Below are 16,849 nucleotides of genomic sequence, written 5' to 3'. Positions count from 1 at the left end.
GTGCATGGTGTATATCGGGATGCACCTAGGGGTGCATGGTGTATATCGGGATGCACATCGGGGTGCATGGTGTATATCGGGATGCACATCGGGGTGCATGGTGTATATCGGGATGCACATCGGGGTGCATGGTGTATATCGGGATGCACATGGGGGTGCATGGTGTATATCGGGATGCACATCGGGGTGCATGGTGTATATCGGGATGCACATCGGGGTGCATGGTGTATATCGGGATGCACATCGGGGTGCATGGTGTATATCGGGATGCACATCGGGGTGCATGGTGTATATCGGGATGCACATCGGGGTGCATGGTGTATATCGGGATGCACATCGGGGTGCATGGTGTATATCGGGATGCACATCGGGGTGCATGGTGTATATCGGGATGCACATCGGGGTGCATGGTGTATATCGGGATGCACATCGGGGTGCATGGTGTATATCGGGATGCACATCGGGGTGCATGGTGTATATCGGGATGCACATCGGGGTGCATGGTGTATATCGGGATGCACATCGGGGTGCATGGTGCATATCGGGATGCACATCGGGGTGCATGGTGTATATCGGGATGCACATCGGGGTGCATGGTGTATATCGGGATGCACATCGGGGTGCATGGTGTATATCGGGATGCACATCGGGGTGCATGGTGTATATCGGGATGCACATGGGGGTGCATGGTGTATATCGGGATGCACATGGGGGTGCATGGTGCATATCGGGATGCAAATCGGGGTGCATGGTGTATATCGGGATGCACATCGGGGTGCATGGTGTATATCGGGATGCACATCGGGGTGCATGGTGTATATCGGGATGCACATCGGGGTGCATGGTGTATATCGGGATGCACATGGGGGTGCATGGTGTATATCGGGATGCACATCGGGTTGTTCATAGGCCATTTTCACAAACTTGCAGAAGCTTCACAACTGATCGCAATACAATGGGGGATGCAGTCTTTTGATATCGGCGACGTTGTCTCGTACACGGTTACATATGTATCTGACGGTGTGTTCATCTACATCAGTTAAGGTATCTTGTTTACACGTGGTAAACTTTCTCCTGTGCTTCAAGAGACCATAACGATGCGCTCCTCGTCACGAGCTAAATAATCAGACGTCGAACAACAACAATCGAACAACCAACAACCAACCGTGCGACGCTGAAGGTGCCGCGTCGAGAGCGAAGGTTGAAAAGGCGTTTATTTAATTATATTTGTGGAGTGAAGGATCCACACCTTTATACACAGACCCACGGTTTGCATTTCAATAAGTACCGGGTAGTGGAGGAGTTTAGGAAAACCCTTTCATTGGGAACCTTTGAATTGCAAGGCAGGTGTGCTCGTCCTCCCAGGAACCACAATGCGGCATAATCAGAATCACAAATGAAACGGCGTGTGGTGCCTCCGAGTGAGCGCAGAATAAAGGAATACAATGATAGGTAAATGACCACGTTAGCCCCAAGGGCAAGCGCTCGACCGTGATGGCCGCGGGTCTTCCCCGCAAAAGGGACGCTGGGCACGGATGGAATCCTACCTGTTGGGCACGGACGGAATCCTACCTGTTGGGCACGGATGGAATCCTACCTGTTGGGCACGGACGGAATCCTACCTGTTGGGCACGGATGGTATCCTACCTGTTGGGCACGGACGGTAACCTACCTGTTGGGCACGGACGGTATCCTACCTGTTGGGCACGGACGGAATCCTACCTGTTGGGCACGGACGGAATCCTACCTGTTGGGCACGGAAGGTATCCTACCTGTTGGGCACGGACGGTATCCTACCTGTTGGGCACGGACGGTATCCTACCTGTTGGGCACGGACGGAATCCTACCTGTTGGGCACGGACGGAATCCTACCTGTTGGGCACGGACGGTATCCTACCTGTTGGGCACGGATGGTATCCTACCTGTTGGGCACGGATGGTATCCTACCTGTTGGGCACGGATGCTATCCTACCTGCTGGGCACGGACGGAATCCTACCTGTTGGGCACGGACGGAATCCTACCTGTTGGGCACGGACGGAATCCTACCTGCTGGGCACGGATGGCATCCTACCTGCTGGGCACGGATGGAATCCTACCTGCTGGGCACGGATGGCATCCTACCTGCTGGGCATGGATGGAATCCTACCTGCTAGGCACGGATGGCATTCTACCTGCTGGGCATGGATAGCATCCTACCTGTTGGGCACGGATGGCATCCTACCTGCTGGGCACAGATGGCATCCTACCTGCTGGGCACGGACGGAATCCTACCTGTTGGGCACGGATGGCATCCTACCTGCTGGGTCGAGCAACCTTTGTACAGGAGTTTGATAAGTTTATGGGAAATCTTGAGCTCGTTTTATGGATTAACCACAACGACTCAGTGGTGGTGTCATGGGGTTGAGGGCTTGCTCCGACTCTGGGAGGTCGGTGGTTCGAATCCCGGCCGAGTCACACTGAAGGCTTTTAAAATAGTCCGTGCTGCTTCCTTGCTTAAACACAGAGCACGGACAAACACACCGTAGGTTGGTAATAGTAGCGCAGACTTTGATGGGACTTTTCATGGTCTCGTGCTGCGTCTATAACGTACATCGTTCGCGACTACCGGGATCCTGGTGTGCCCTACCCACCGTGCAGGTCCGCAGGTTGGTACCGAGAGACCATACAACGTAGTCGGGATTCAATGGGACAACAAGGCCGCCGTGTCGCTCCAGGTGCACGCTCACGTGACCCGGAGGGAGAGAGAGAGAGAGAGAGAGAGAGTGAGACTTGTCACCCGCGGTCACGTGCTCGCCACGCGGCACGCACTGTCCTCGGACGGTTACTGTACCTTTAAATCTAAGTGCACAGCCCGAGTTTATGATCGACCGTGTTCGCGATCGTCGCTTTCACTGATCGTTTGAACGTCGCCGTGCCGGCGCACGCGCTTTCCCTGTCTCTGTCCGGACTTGTACCCACGGCGGTTCAAACGGTTTTTCTTGGCAACTGATCTTGCAACTTGATAACCGCGTGGAACGTCATCGAGTACCGAACGCCGTGCTCGCTGCTGCATTGTGGGTACTTTAAATAATGTTCTGTTTGCCCTAACGGTCGAACCACGTCGTGCCTGCCCCCCGTGCTCGTCCTCACGACCACGTGCGAGTTCAGTACAGTGACGTGACGTCACGAGCCGAGCCCCCGCCCCCCTCCTCCTCCTCGAAGGCCACGGGGAGGGGCCGATTTCGGGACGTTCTTCATGGGCCATGATGTTTGTTTTGTATTAAATAACTTGCAAGGGCACGGGGTTCGAGTCGACCGTTGCCGGGAGGAGACGGGGTTCCCACAAACGGGCACAACACACCGCGGATCGTCGTCAACGCGAGGGTTTTGTAAAAGTTTACATCGACAGCCCCCTCGGACACGACACGGACACGGCGTTGTGAGCGCGAGGTGCGGGCCGTGGCGCGAGTAGCGGAGGGAATGGTGCGGGTGGCCCGCGGACATGCGGGGCTGGGCGGTGGGGACGCGCGGGCGGGGCCTGGGTGCGAGGGGGAGGGGTTGCGCGCCCGTGGCCCCCAGGTCCGCCCCGGGTCACAGAACGCGACGGGAGCCGCCTCGCAGCGAACGCTCGGCGAGCGCGGAGACAGAACTGCGTGAGACACCGGACAAGATCGGAGCGGGAACCCTCGTCCCTCCCTCCCTCTCTGTCCTCCGCTCTTCATCGCTCTGGGCTTCACTGCTTGGCTGTCGGCGTCTCCTCGGAGGCCAGTGGGACAAGACGCGCCGGTAAAAACGACCGACGCCGAGAGGAAGACGAGGAGGTGCAACCGGCGCCGGCTCGTCACTGCCGGCCGTGCCCGGGGCGAGCTCGGGCTTCGGGTGGCGCGGATTGTCCGACGTGTCGGGTGAAGCGAGAGAGCGGGAGAGGCGGGAGAGCAGGCCGCGGGTCACTCGCGAGTGGATGTTCCAGGTAAGGAGGGTCCGGGTCGGGCCGATGGGAGTGGAAAGGGAGGGCGTGCCGGCCGTGTCCCGGGGCACGGTGGCGCGGCGTGCGGAGAGACCCCGCCGCGAACAACCCTGCCGAGACGGACATGTAGGGAGTGGCGGACAAACGCCGGGACGAGGTACAAATTGGTGTCCGTGTCGGACAGTGTGTCGGACAAAGGGCTTTCGTCCCACACCTGCGAGCAGATGAAAACCGAGTGGGACAAGGTGCGAGAGGAACTGTACTTGAAGGTATATCTATCTGTACACGTATCTGGTCATATCTACGACTACTACTACCACTACTATTACTACTACTACTTTAGCCGCTCCAAATTATTAATTCCCAGCTTTATGCAGTCGACCAGAAAAGTTTTTGGTGTTGGGCTTTCACGAACTGGTTGGCCAGGCGGCCCAGGCGTAACGGTTGACCGAAGGTGATTACAACAGGAATTTGTAATTTGTTTCGTTAAACAAACCCTTAACCACTATCCGAACCCTTAACCACTACCCGAACCCTTAACCACGACCCGAACCCTTAACCACGACCCGAACCCTTAACCACGACCCGAACCCTTAACCACGACCCGAACCCTTAACCGCTACCCGAACCCTTAACCACTACCCGAACCCTTAACCACTACCCGAACCCTTAACCGCTACCCGAACCCTTAACCACGACCCGAACCCTTAACCACGACCCGAACCCTTAACCACGACCCGAACCCTTAACCACTACCCGAACCCTTAACCGCTACCCGAACCCTTAACCGCTACCCGAACCCTTAACTGCTACCCAAACCCTTAACCACGACCCGAACCCTTAACCACGACCCGAACCCTTAACCACGACCCGAACCCTTAACCGCTACCCGAACCCTTAACCGCTACCCGAACCCTTAACCGCTACCCAAACCCTTAACCACGACCCGAACCCTTAACCACGACCCGAACCCTTAACCACGACCCGAACCCTTAACCGCTACCCGAACCCTTAACCACTACCCGAACCCTTAACCACTACCCGAACCCTTAACCGCTACCCGAACCCTTAACCGCTACCCGAACCCTTAACCGCTACCCGAACCCTTAACCACGACCCGAACCCTTAACCACGACCCGAACCCTTAACCACGACCCGAACCCTTAACCACTACCCGAACCCTTAACCGCGACCCGAACCCTTAACCACTACCCGAACCCTTAACCGCTACCCGAACCCTTAACCGCTACCCGAACCCTTAACCGCTACCCTAACGTTTACCCCCAAGGATAAAGTGTGAAGTGTTTAAAATCTTCTCCGGAGTTGGTGCTCAACACATGAACCTTTTTGTTGTTGTTGTTGTTTTCTTTCCACATCTGAGTGTAATTAGACAGAAAAGTTGTTCTTATTAACGAATGATTAAATAAACGGGAATACCGAAGTACGATTCTGGTGCTTCTCGTTCCGGGAACATTTTGAACGCTGCTCAAGTGCCATCATCGTACTCGACTCGTGTCCCTTTGATTTGCCGTCCACGAGACTCGTTCTTCCATGAGCCTCGATCTTATATACAAAAGAATGATTAAAAATGACAATTAATAATCCTACCTTGCACGTGGAGAGTGAACGATAGTGCCCCCCCTCAACCCCCAACCATAGTTATAATACACCGTGCTATGTATACTTACACCTCATAATGAGACTTACAACGTCCTCGAGTAATGCACACGTCACGAAACCAGGACATTGTGTAAGTGTACGTCCGGTTGAAATGTACTGTACATGTAAACAATTGGGGGTGGGGGGGGTCATTGTTCTGGTACATGTTCATATGTTGTCTAATCTGTCCTTGTATACCGCAGGTGCGAGCGGCGGCCATGTCTCGCCCGTCTGTGCCGCGCTCCCCCGTGTCCCCTCTGGGGTCACAGGGCATTCCGGCTCCAGCGCAGCTCACCAAGTCCAATGCACCGGTACACATCGACGTCGGAGGTCACATGTACACGAGCAGCCTTGCTACGCTGACCAAATACCCTGATTCCAGGTAATGTCCAAAGCAAGATCACCTCATGGTTGTACCCCTAATATCCACCTCAAAAATAAAATAATATCGAGGAAAAGGTGCAATGATGGCGAAGGAAGAAAAGAACATGGTTATGGTGGGACAGAGAGATAATATGGGTACGGAGGGACAGAGGGACAAAGGGATAACATAGGTATGGAAGGACAGAGGGATAACATGGGTATGGAGGGACAGAAGGATTATATGGGTATGGAGGGACAGAGATAATATGGGTTTCTCGTGATGCACATAGGGATAACACGAGGGATAACATGGGTACGGAGGGACAGAGGGATTATGTTGGTACTGAGGGATTACATGGGTATTGAGGGACAGAGGGATGACATGGGTATTGAAAGACAGAGTGATGACATGGGTATTGAAAGACAGAGTGATGACATGGGTATTGAGGGATAGAGGGATTACATGGGTATTGAGGGAAAGACGTTTTACATGGGTATTGAGGGGCAGAGGGATGACATGGGTACGGAGGAACAGAGGGATTACATGGGTATGGAGGAAAAGAGGAGTGAAGGTGTATTGAGGGAGCACATGGTAAGAATTGCTACGTACGTGCGTGTGCCAGAGTCAGCAGGTGAGAATGGATGGGGGAGAGCGAGCATTTTAAGAATTGGGGACGAGGGAGCACAGGAGGTTGGACCTCTCTCTTGTTGACGTGACGACATGTTTTCCACAAGGAATTCTGGGGAATAAAAATCAGTGGAATGGGGTGCGATTCGATCTGAAATCTTGATTTCCAGGAGCTGTTGGAATGCTAGGTAACCAGACCGTGGTAATAGTTCCTCAATGTAAACCACCAAACTGCATTGTAACAACCAATAGAATTCCCAAATTTTATTGGCTGCTCTTAGAGCTCCCTTATTCTGGACATTTCCATCTGTCTGTCTGTCCGCGAAACTTTGGTCAAGCCTCGGGTCTAAACCACTCAACCAATTCCAATGAAATTTGGTAGGTAGCACCAATATTTCTGGGAATCGTGTGCTTTCGAATATGGGACCCCGGGCCCGAGCAACGGCCCTTTAAAGTGGTCAAAAAATCGAAAAAAAAATCGAAAAATCGACGCTTCGAGTTCTGTGCGCAATCTATCTAGCTCCCTTCATGCCAATTTGCAGCCCTAACAAAAAATATTTGTAGGATGAGATAGGTTTTGGGCGAGTACACGTCGAACATTTCAGAAACTGTTAATTGCGAATATCTCTAAGAGAGAGAGTCTGATTTTGATGAAACTTGGGTGAAATGTGTACAATGTGGCTCGCATGTACACAAAAACGAATGGTTGCTATGCACACCTCCGTTGCTTAGCAACAGCTAAAATACTTTATCGTACATCGTACACTTATTGTGGACTGTACAAAAAAATCAATACCTCCGAAACTGGACCTCCGAGGGACCTGTTTTTTTTGTGCCCAAGGAGAATGTCTTGCAGCATCATATAAAAAAATAAAATATTTAGCAAATAGATAAATGGAATTACCAGGGCTGCCATTTGTTGGAGTCTCTTTGGAAACATGCCTGAAATTTCACAAGATGGGTTTCTGGGCACAAACTAAGAGGGCTGTGATAATCATATTTATTGTGCTAAATTGATTGATAGCATGTACATGAATATCGGCTCGTCGCGTCGGCCAGCTTTCCATCTAGAGCGAGCAGCCATGTCACCTACCGGCTTGTTATTATTATTATTATTATTATTATTATTATTATTATTATTATTATTATTATGATCTGAGCATTTACCAACCTGTGCACAGAGGTGGACATTGTGGGTTAACTGAACTCGAGGAGTAACTATTGGTGCTCTCTGGTCACCTAGTATTGTAAACAGCATCAGAAAAGCAAGATGGAGGATTTACCCCCCCCCACCCCTTTCTGCACATTACTTCCCCAGAATTCCTTTCCGGAGACATGTTATGTTGGCAACATGTTGGGGGTCCATTGGGGTGGGAAGACAGCACGTGAAAACTTCGGGGATTTGGGTAGAGTTGAAGGAAGCATATGGTAATTGGATAACGGAGGGAGTGTTTTTTTGGGAGGACGTGAAATTGATGGGGGAGAGGGAGTACATGAGAATGGGTGAAGAGAGGGTTTGCGTGGAAATTTTAGAGGGGGGGTGGGAGAATGTGTGGATGTAGGGGGGAGTATAATGATATATGGAGTGGTTGGGTGTTTGGAGGCAGAGAGGAGGGGGGGGGGTTGAGACAGAGGCAGACACACTTACCTTTGAGTTGTCTAACCTGGGTTTCACTACCAATGCAACGATAAATGATTACATTGATACTTCGCAGACGGGGAGGGGGTGGGGTGGGGGAGGCATGGTGTTGTAGGTGTGAGGAGAAGAGGGTGATCTTGTCTCAGGGGAGGGTGCACAGAGATAGAGGCTGCATTAGTCTGAAGAAGATGCTAATTCAATGGAACTATGTTTGTGGTATGAGGCCCAAAGGTGCTAGGGTAGTGGCCTATGATCATGTGATTCTCCCTCTGTTCTATCTCCATCCCTCTTTCTCTCTCTCTCTGTCTCACTCCCTCCCTCTGTCCTGATATATGATCATGTGATTCTCTCTCGCCCTCTCTCACCCCTTTTCTTTCTTTTCCTCCCTCTCTCCCCATGTATGATTATGTGATTTTGTATCTCATGAGTTGGTGGTTGGGTTTTTTTGTTTTTTTTTGTGGAAATGTGTTTTTGGGGGGGTTTGTAAGGGAAATAAAAATGGATTAGGTGAGAGATAGAGATTTAAATGGATCTCGGTCCTGACGATGCAAGGACATCCCCTCTGTCCCCTCTAGTTGCATTTGAATCAGAAGGGCTGGACTTGTACTAATTGATGTATTAATACTTTATTGCTTCCAAGTTGGTCGATATTTTAATTGGTAAAAGTTACTCCCTCCCTCCCTTCCACCCCCGCACTGATTGCATCAGGATACTAAATCAGGATGTTTCATATAAGTGGTCAATCTATGTAATATTACGCATGTCTGTCTGTCAGTCTATCTGTCTGTCTGTCTGTCTGTCCTTCCTTCACATCCCATGAGATGATGGAATCTCGCGAGATTGTGAATTGGACATTGTTCCGACTGTCACTTCACACCCAGCACCATTTTAATGAGGTAATGAAGAAATAATATTTAATGATGTAATAATGCTCTCTTACTTTGAATAACTGGATAGAGAGTTGGGAGAGGGGGGTTTAGGCTTTGGAGGGGGGGGGAGGCAGATTGATGACTTGGGGTGGGTGGGGTTGGGTTGAGGTCTTGGGGTTGGGTGGGGGATTGAGAACTTGCGATTGGGATGTAGACGGAGTTTCAGACTTGGGGTTGGTGGGAGTTGAGGACTTGGGGTTTGGGGGAGAGTTGATTTAATCGATCAACATATTTTTTGGAGCACATAGCAAGACAGTAGGCAGGATTAAATTACCAATGATATTAAGTCATTCTTTGCATAACATTGGGGATACCAGCCTCGGTCATTATTATTGATATTGGTACATTATATGGAATTTCCATAGGTTAACCTGCTTGGTGAATAATATTATTTCCATTTATTTATTTATTATATTATATTATATTATATTTATGACTTGCCATGTTGAGTAGTCTGTGCATCTGACACTGTTAAGGGTGTTTATGCCATTTGTTTCAATGGTTCTCTGAACCGATCACGGGACTTTGGTTTGGACAACTTCACGGGAAATCATTTATACCAAAAGCTAATTTGACAAAGTTAAAGACCAGCAGATTGTTCTGATAACGTGAGCTAACGAAAGTGAAGGTACGTCGAACAGCAAAAACATCAGAAGGTTAGGATCAAATGATGTCGTCAATCCATTGCTTTGAACACGACACAATGTTTATTCACAAACTTATCCTTCATGTAACCCGCAACAAAAACATTTTCCTCTTTAACCCCGAAGGTCTTAATCAAGAGACTTTATGCTTAGCAAATGTCCTGATGACGTTTCAGAGTTCGAAACTCGTAAGTCGTCAGCAGTTTAAAGTCTACCTCTCTTTGTGCTGATCATCTGCTGCTTATTTAGCCTGGAACTTTGTTCGAGCCTTCATCATCATCATTATGAAATCCTACATTGATTTAAATAGAATTATGAACCTAACTTTGTCGGCAAATTAAAAAAAAATTGTTTGTTATTGGTTAATGATGTTACAGAATTGGCAAAGGCGGATGAAGTGTTACCAACCAACGTTCATGTGCATTCAATGTGGTGTCAAAGCTACTTGTTCAAAGCTATGTGGTTGTAAAGTACTTCTTACAATGGTGACCAGAGTTGTCTTATCATGGTTTTTTTAAATTTCGTATGATATGATATTTAACACAGTATTATCTTTTCTGATGTACACAATGTAAATGTTATGATTAACATGGGTTGTGAGTTATGCTCAGCTTAAAACACCTCGATTAACAGCTGACAATATCTTCATTTTAAACATTTTACAGAAAACTTCCCCATCCTCTTCAAACCGTAATTAAAAATAAATAAAGAAATGGGACACAACGATGTGGTTTGCTGCACATGAAAGAGCCTTTCTCAGTTATATTTTGAAGATCATAATTTATCATCATCGGTACTTCTGGGAACTGTGTGAGAACGACTCGCGAACGTGTTCAGCATACTCACCACTTGTACTTGGCCGGCTTGCCCCCTTCCGCTGCAGGATGCTACCAGTCTCCATAAACTTTTTGTTCCAATCACGAATCATTCTTTCCATGGTGGCTGCCTTCCATACGTCGTCCTAAAGCCTCGTTGAACCTGTGTAGCTGATTAGGTCTCTATAAACCAGGAAACGTGCTGCGCTTTTTCAGTTGGGAACGCCATTTGCAGTAACTATGACGTCACGTGTCACCCCCCAAAAAAAAGTCACTAAAACTTTGAGAAATGTTCTTTCACATGCAGCAAAGCACATCGTTGTATCCCATTTCGTAAGTTTCTTTTTTATTACGGTTTGAATTTGGAACGGTAATTTGTGGACGCTGTGTGTATTCCTATGGGAAATCTCTTGAGTGATACATAAACCACCTGTGCAAGCTAAACTCAGTGTAAACTCGTGGAGGATTTTTCCTCAATGATGAACATTTTGGTGCCTTCAGGATTGGACGTCTATTTGATGGCACAGAGCCCATTGTCCTGGACAGTTTAAAGCAGCACTACTTCATCGACCGTGATGGAGAAATGTTTCGTTATGTGCTCAGTTTTCTGCGTACAGCCAAGCTTCTGCTGCCTGAAGATTTCAAGGTGGGTAGAATGGATGACATGATGATTGAGGATGGCAAGATAGGGTGGAAAGAAAAAGATCACAGTTTTCAGTTTCTGCCAGTGGCAGCTTTTCTTCTCCTCTCCGAGTGACCTTCCAAAGTTAATCATTTCGGATTTGTCTCCGTTGCCTGAGATGGTTGTGCAATTTTGGTCTTGTCGAATGTTGCTCGTATTTTGATCTCATTGTCATGTCTTTTACATTCCCGTTTGGTTACTTTGATGTTGTCTCCCTTGGATAGCTGGGAATGCTCATTTCTCCCCCCGACTTGCATGTACCCATTTGTCATGCTTCCTCTAATCGCCTATCTCAATTCCCATCATTGCTCTTATTCCTTCCATTTGTTGTTTTTAAATAAGAAAAATATGTATCAATAATAAACCCCTTCAGTGGGGCAACTTAGCTAAATATAGCATAACAATTGTGCATTTTGTGAGGAAAGCACCAAATTTGGCACACTAGTAGCCTATCGTAGTGTTACGGCTGTGGAAATTCGCAATACACCATAAAGGGTCCTCAGGTGAGATATATCGATAAGTTCATGTGTTGTTAGCTCACACCCGTTGTTTGGAGGGAATATGTGTGATTCATTCAGACTGCGACGCTTTAGTTAGCCGTTTTTCTTTATCCATCGTTATTTTGAGCCACCATTGCCACAAACCTCCACGCAAACAACAACCGCCGCCAACTACGCCCACCACACTCACACCACCCCACAACAATCACCACCATCTTCGCCACTTCGCCCGCTTACGAACGCCATCCTCCGCGGACCACGGTAAGACGGTTTCCGCACCACGGAAACCGTCCGAAAAGGATTGGCAGAACAAAAGTACTTGTGAAGCCTGTGGGGTTTTTTTTCCCACCATTTTTCCCCACGCTTGGTGAGAAGGGGAGGGGTGGGGCAGCTCGCTCCCGATTGGTGGACGTGCGGTATGACGCGGACGGGAGTGAGGAACGCCCCTTTTTTGGGAGGCTCCCAGAAGGGGGGTGGAGCCCGAAACGGGGCGGAGCCCCACTCCATAAAGACGGACACGGGCGGGGCGCGCACTCTTCTCTTCTTCGCCCCTTGGTGTATGCATTCCTTCCTCTTGGATATCTCTTTGGTCCTCCCGTATGCTCTCTCCTCGTGACGGTTGATCCGCAAACCAACTCGCGCTCCCTTCCTCCTCGTTCGTTCCCGCGCTCGTGGCCCGGCGAGGCCTATTGGTGGGAGACGCGGACGGAGGACGTCGCAGGTGGCCTGAGGTGGACCTGCGAGAGCGGACACGGAGAGTGCCGGAGACAGTTCACTGGCCGCAACAAGGGAGGTTCTTCTTTTCTTTGGGCTTTTGTATGTATTTTTGTGGCGCCAGTCCGACAAGTAAAACTGATTAAGTGCTTGTACATTGCTTTAGTCGGTCGTATTACTTTTGCTTCTATTTGCCTGTACATACGTGCATGATTGTTGTAAATACGTGTGTAGTGTAATAAATGTGCGTGTTGAACTGTATCCCGTCGTTGCGTCCTTTCCTTCGTTGAAAGTGCTACCTTACCTCGTAGAACAATTAGTGGAGGGGTTTGAATACCCGGTAAATAATCACGTCCATCGGGGCCGGCGATAACACCGCTCGGTTATCACTGAAGCACGGAACGGACCGCTTAAGCGGTTCATGTCCTAGGCCGGCCAGCGGTGAGGTACGATCGCCCAGTTAACTACCCGCGCAGGTACTTAGGTAGGTCGAGTTTGGCGAACAACGCTATCCTGCGCGGGTGGCCGATTGGCACGATTGTGGTGTGGTCGAAAGACCCACCCGTGGCTAGCTCCTGGCGGTAGTTCCACCGAGGGTCACGACTGAATTGTCCGTCCCGGTGGGCGACGCGATCGCGATTTGAGTTACGTGGCCGCTCGCACGCCGGGCGGACCAAAATTCGTAACACTGGTGTCTGGGAGTGGGATTCAAATCCACCTCTGTCTCCAACTAAATTTATGGGGATCGGACCAGGGGTGTGCGAAGTAACAATACGAGCAAGCTAAATTAATTATCTTCCAAGAAATAAGATGGAGTTTCAAAGCGAGCGGGTGCCGGGGGTAGAAATGAATATGTGTAGTAATGTAGAATCCATGGCCCGGGACAGTACTTGTAATTTTAATCCATGGGGGAGCTCACCCTCATATTCTGAGCACGAACTTTGCCGGCAAACGGAGTCGCAAATGGCGGCGCGGCCGCACTTCAGCGTGGCATGAGGCGTGAACGGGCTGCTATTAATGGCGTTACGAACGGCACGACACGAGGCGAGCGCTCCCAACAAGTGTTTCAAACCACGGGGTCATGGCAGGCGTGGCAGGAGGCCGGAGCATGCATTGACGGGCTTCGGAGACAAGTGGTGACAATTGTATAGGGGAATTACACTCGTTTTCCTTTGAGTTGGACGAGGCATGGCGGCGCGTAGACAGGGTTCATGAGGATTACGTGCGAACGGAGTCACAACGATGGGCCGATGTACAGGAAGAAAGGCGGGAGGAAGAACAAAGGCAAACAAAGCTAGAAAAGGAAAAATGCGAACACGATTGGGAATTAAAAAAAACTAAAGAAAGAGGTAGAAGCAGGCAAAAAGATAATAGAAATCCGAGAAGAGACGATAAAAAGAGGAGAGGAACATCTGGAGCAGAGGGAAGAAGAATGGTTGGAAAAGTCAAGACAGTTTGAAGAACTAAAGGGAAAAATGGGGAAAATAGAATTGAGTATCCATAAGTTGGAAGAAAGAGAATGCGAACACAATTCGGAAGTAAAGCAACTAGAGGGTGAGGTAGAACAAGGCGTTCGGGACAGAAGAAGACTACAAGAAGAGGTAAAAAGAGAACAGGAAGATAGGGAACAATTGAAAGAAAAAGCAAGCTTGGAGTATGATAAGATGAGGAGGAAAAGGGATGAGATGTGCAAGAAAAGGGATGAGATGTGCAAGAAAAGGGATGAAATGAGTGAGGAGGAAGAGAGGCAGAGAGAGGAAAAATGGGGAAAAACTTTTGAGTTACGTGAACACCAAAACAAAGAGAGGGAACGACAAAAAGAACTGAGGATGTTAAGAGAGGAAAGAACGAGAACGGAGGATGAAACGTTTAGGAACCACACTGTACAGATCGAACAGCTGGAAGCCAAGGCCAGACTAAAGAATGAGATACAAGAAAGAGTAATGAAAGAAGAACGAATGAGACAGGAGAAAGAAATCAGGAAATTGAAGGAAATTACGAGATTGCAGAATGAGGAACAAGAAAGACAGTGGAATAAAAAAACAAAAAGAGTATGAACTTGAAACTGATTGACAAAAGGAAAAAAACAGGTTGGAGTGTGTGGAGATGAGAAAGGAATTTGAAAAGAAAGCTTCCGAGTTACAGAATAACGAAGACAAAGAAAGGGAACTACAAAACGAGTTGAGGATGATGAGGGAAGAACAACTGAAGCAGGAAGGAGAAATCAGGCGATTGAAGGACACAACGAGATTGGAGAGGGAAGAACGAGAGGAACAATGGGATAGAAAACAAAAAGAAAATGAAGCCGAGGTTGACCAATTGGAAGAAAAGGCAAGGCTGGAGTGCGAGGAGATAGACAAAGAACAGCGAATGAAACGCAAAAGGGAAATTAACCAAATGAAGCAAACCATGAAACTGGAGAAGGAAGGACAGGAGAGGAAACAAGGAAGAGTAATGAGAGAACAGCGAATGAAACACAACTCGAGGGGGAGCACTCTGTAGAGTGCAAAACCTCCGCCGCCAATACTGCTTGGTCACTCAAGTGAACCTGATATCCTATTCATTCAATTTGACGTCAACAGTGCTCACAGAGTTATAGTTTGCAACTTTCCCTTTTACTTTTAACTTTTACATACTCGATTCATTCGTCATAACTAGATTCCTTGAGACAGAAATTGATTTTACGTGGGTATATCCACCTGAAGTTCCAAAATCAGCTGCAATTATAATTTTGGCATGTTTTTTTTTGATGGAAATCACTTACATGTAGAAATGCAAAAAAAATAAAATAAAAAAAAAATCGAAATTTTGTTGAAAAAAATTTGCAAAATTTTTTTTCTCTAACAATTTTTTTTTGGGGGGGGGGTTGGAAATCACTTAAAACATGTAGAAATGCAAAAAAAAGAAATCGAAATTTTGTTGAAAAAAAGTTGCAAATTTTTTTTTTCTCCAACAAATTTTTTTGGAGGGGGGGCGGGGGGGTTGGAAATCACTTAAAACATGTAGAAATGCAAAAAAAAAAAATTCAAATATTTTTTCAAATTGGCTGCCATAGTGGCCATATTGGATTTTGGACCAAGTCCAAAATCTAATGGCATGATTCTTGGACCAGACACAACCCCCCACCAAGTTTCGTCGAAATCCGTCGAGGAGTTTTTCCGTAATACTGTTCACAAACAAACAAACAGAAAGGGGTGAAAACAGTAACCTCCATCCATCTTCGATGGCGGAGGTTAAAAAGGAGATTAACCAAATGAAGCAAACCATGAAACTGGAGAAGGAAGGACAGGAGAGGAAACAAGGAAGAGTATTGAGAGAACAGCGAATGAAACACAGGAAGGAAATGAGCCAATTGAAAGAAACGATGAGATTGGAGAAACAGTGGGGTAGAAAACAAGAACAATGCGAGTTTGAAATTGAACTAAAACGGAGAGCAAGATTGGAGTCAGCGGAGTAGAAAACAAGAACAATGCGAGTTTGAAATTGAACTAAAACGGAGAGCAAGATTGGAGTCAGCGGAGATTGAGGAGCTAAGGAGGGAGAACGAACAGCTAATGGGGCTCAGAGAGGAAGAACGACTCAGATGGGAAGGAAAAAGGAGCCAGAAAGAAACAGAAAAAATAGAGGAGAGACTGCACGATAAGGACGGGGTTGGGGACAAGTACACACACATTGAGGTAGTGGAGGACCATGAGGGTGAGCTGGCGGACTGTTTAGGGACCCGGTGCGAGCAGCCGGATGGCCTCCGGGAGACTCTATTCTCCCTTGAAGCTGATCGCGACCAGGTGGGTTCGGTCGTGTCAAGCGAGTTTGAAGGGGCGAGTGCTGCGGACAGGTGCACACGAAGTTTGGGGGTTATGGAGGCCCCGGGAGCCCGAGAAGTGACCCGATTCCCCAGTGTGATTGTCCCCGTGTGTGTGGTGAAAGGTGTGAGTGCGCCCCCGTGTGCGAGTGGTGTGGTCACGAGTGTGCCGGGGTGTGTGCTTGGAAGCCCGTTTATGAGTGAGGCACTGTGTGTGAGTGGAACCGCGTGTGCGCCAGAAAGGGCATGCGTGAGTGATCGGTCGAGTGAGAGGGACAGCGTGTGTGAAGTCGCTGTACGTAAGGGAGATGACGGTGGGCATTAGTGAACATGCAGCCGTGTCTCCCGGCGTGAGTGTAATGGTAAGATGTGTGAGTGTTGTGACACACAGGTGTGCGTGGGTTGAATGGAGCCTGAGCGCGAGAGTGCGACAGAGACGATGGCGACAGATGGACAAGGGCTGGGTAGCGGCCGTAGCTGTATTAGGAACCGTGCCGGGTTTACCCAGCAGCGAGCGCGAGGTCCGT

The 16,849-nt window shown here is 48.6% G+C and overlaps 1 protein-coding gene across 3 annotated transcripts in view; it reads left to right on the top strand.

Annotated features, from left to right (window-relative positions):
* LOC147021361 (BTB/POZ domain-containing protein KCTD1-like) overlaps positions 1-16,849 on the top strand; it is a 183,455-nt gene that overhangs the window by 128,346 nt on the left and 38,260 nt on the right. The window contains exons 1-3 of one of the 3 annotated variants that reach the window (XM_085891236.1): positions 3,191-3,950; positions 5,810-5,988; positions 11,126-11,270. In XM_085891236.1, the coding sequence (XP_085747362.1) occupies positions 3,942-3,950; positions 5,810-5,988; positions 11,126-11,270 (333 nt within the window). In that variant the 5' untranslated portion in view covers positions 3,191-3,941. Of the gene's footprint in view, positions 1-3,190; positions 3,951-4,005; positions 4,217-5,809; positions 5,989-11,125; positions 11,271-16,849 lie in introns of those variants that run through there. The other 2 variants (XM_085891235.1, XM_085891234.1) reach the window with 2 other exon arrangements.

The sequence above is a fragment of the Eptatretus burgeri genome, chromosome 8 (genome assembly GCF_056783735.1).
Source record: "Eptatretus burgeri isolate ZD-2024b chromosome 8, Ebu_testis_v1, whole genome shotgun sequence".
In the NCBI taxonomy this organism is placed as follows: Eukaryota; Metazoa; Chordata; class Myxini; order Myxiniformes; family Myxinidae; genus Eptatretus; species Eptatretus burgeri.
This window is presented reverse-complemented; position numbering and strand designations above follow the sequence as displayed.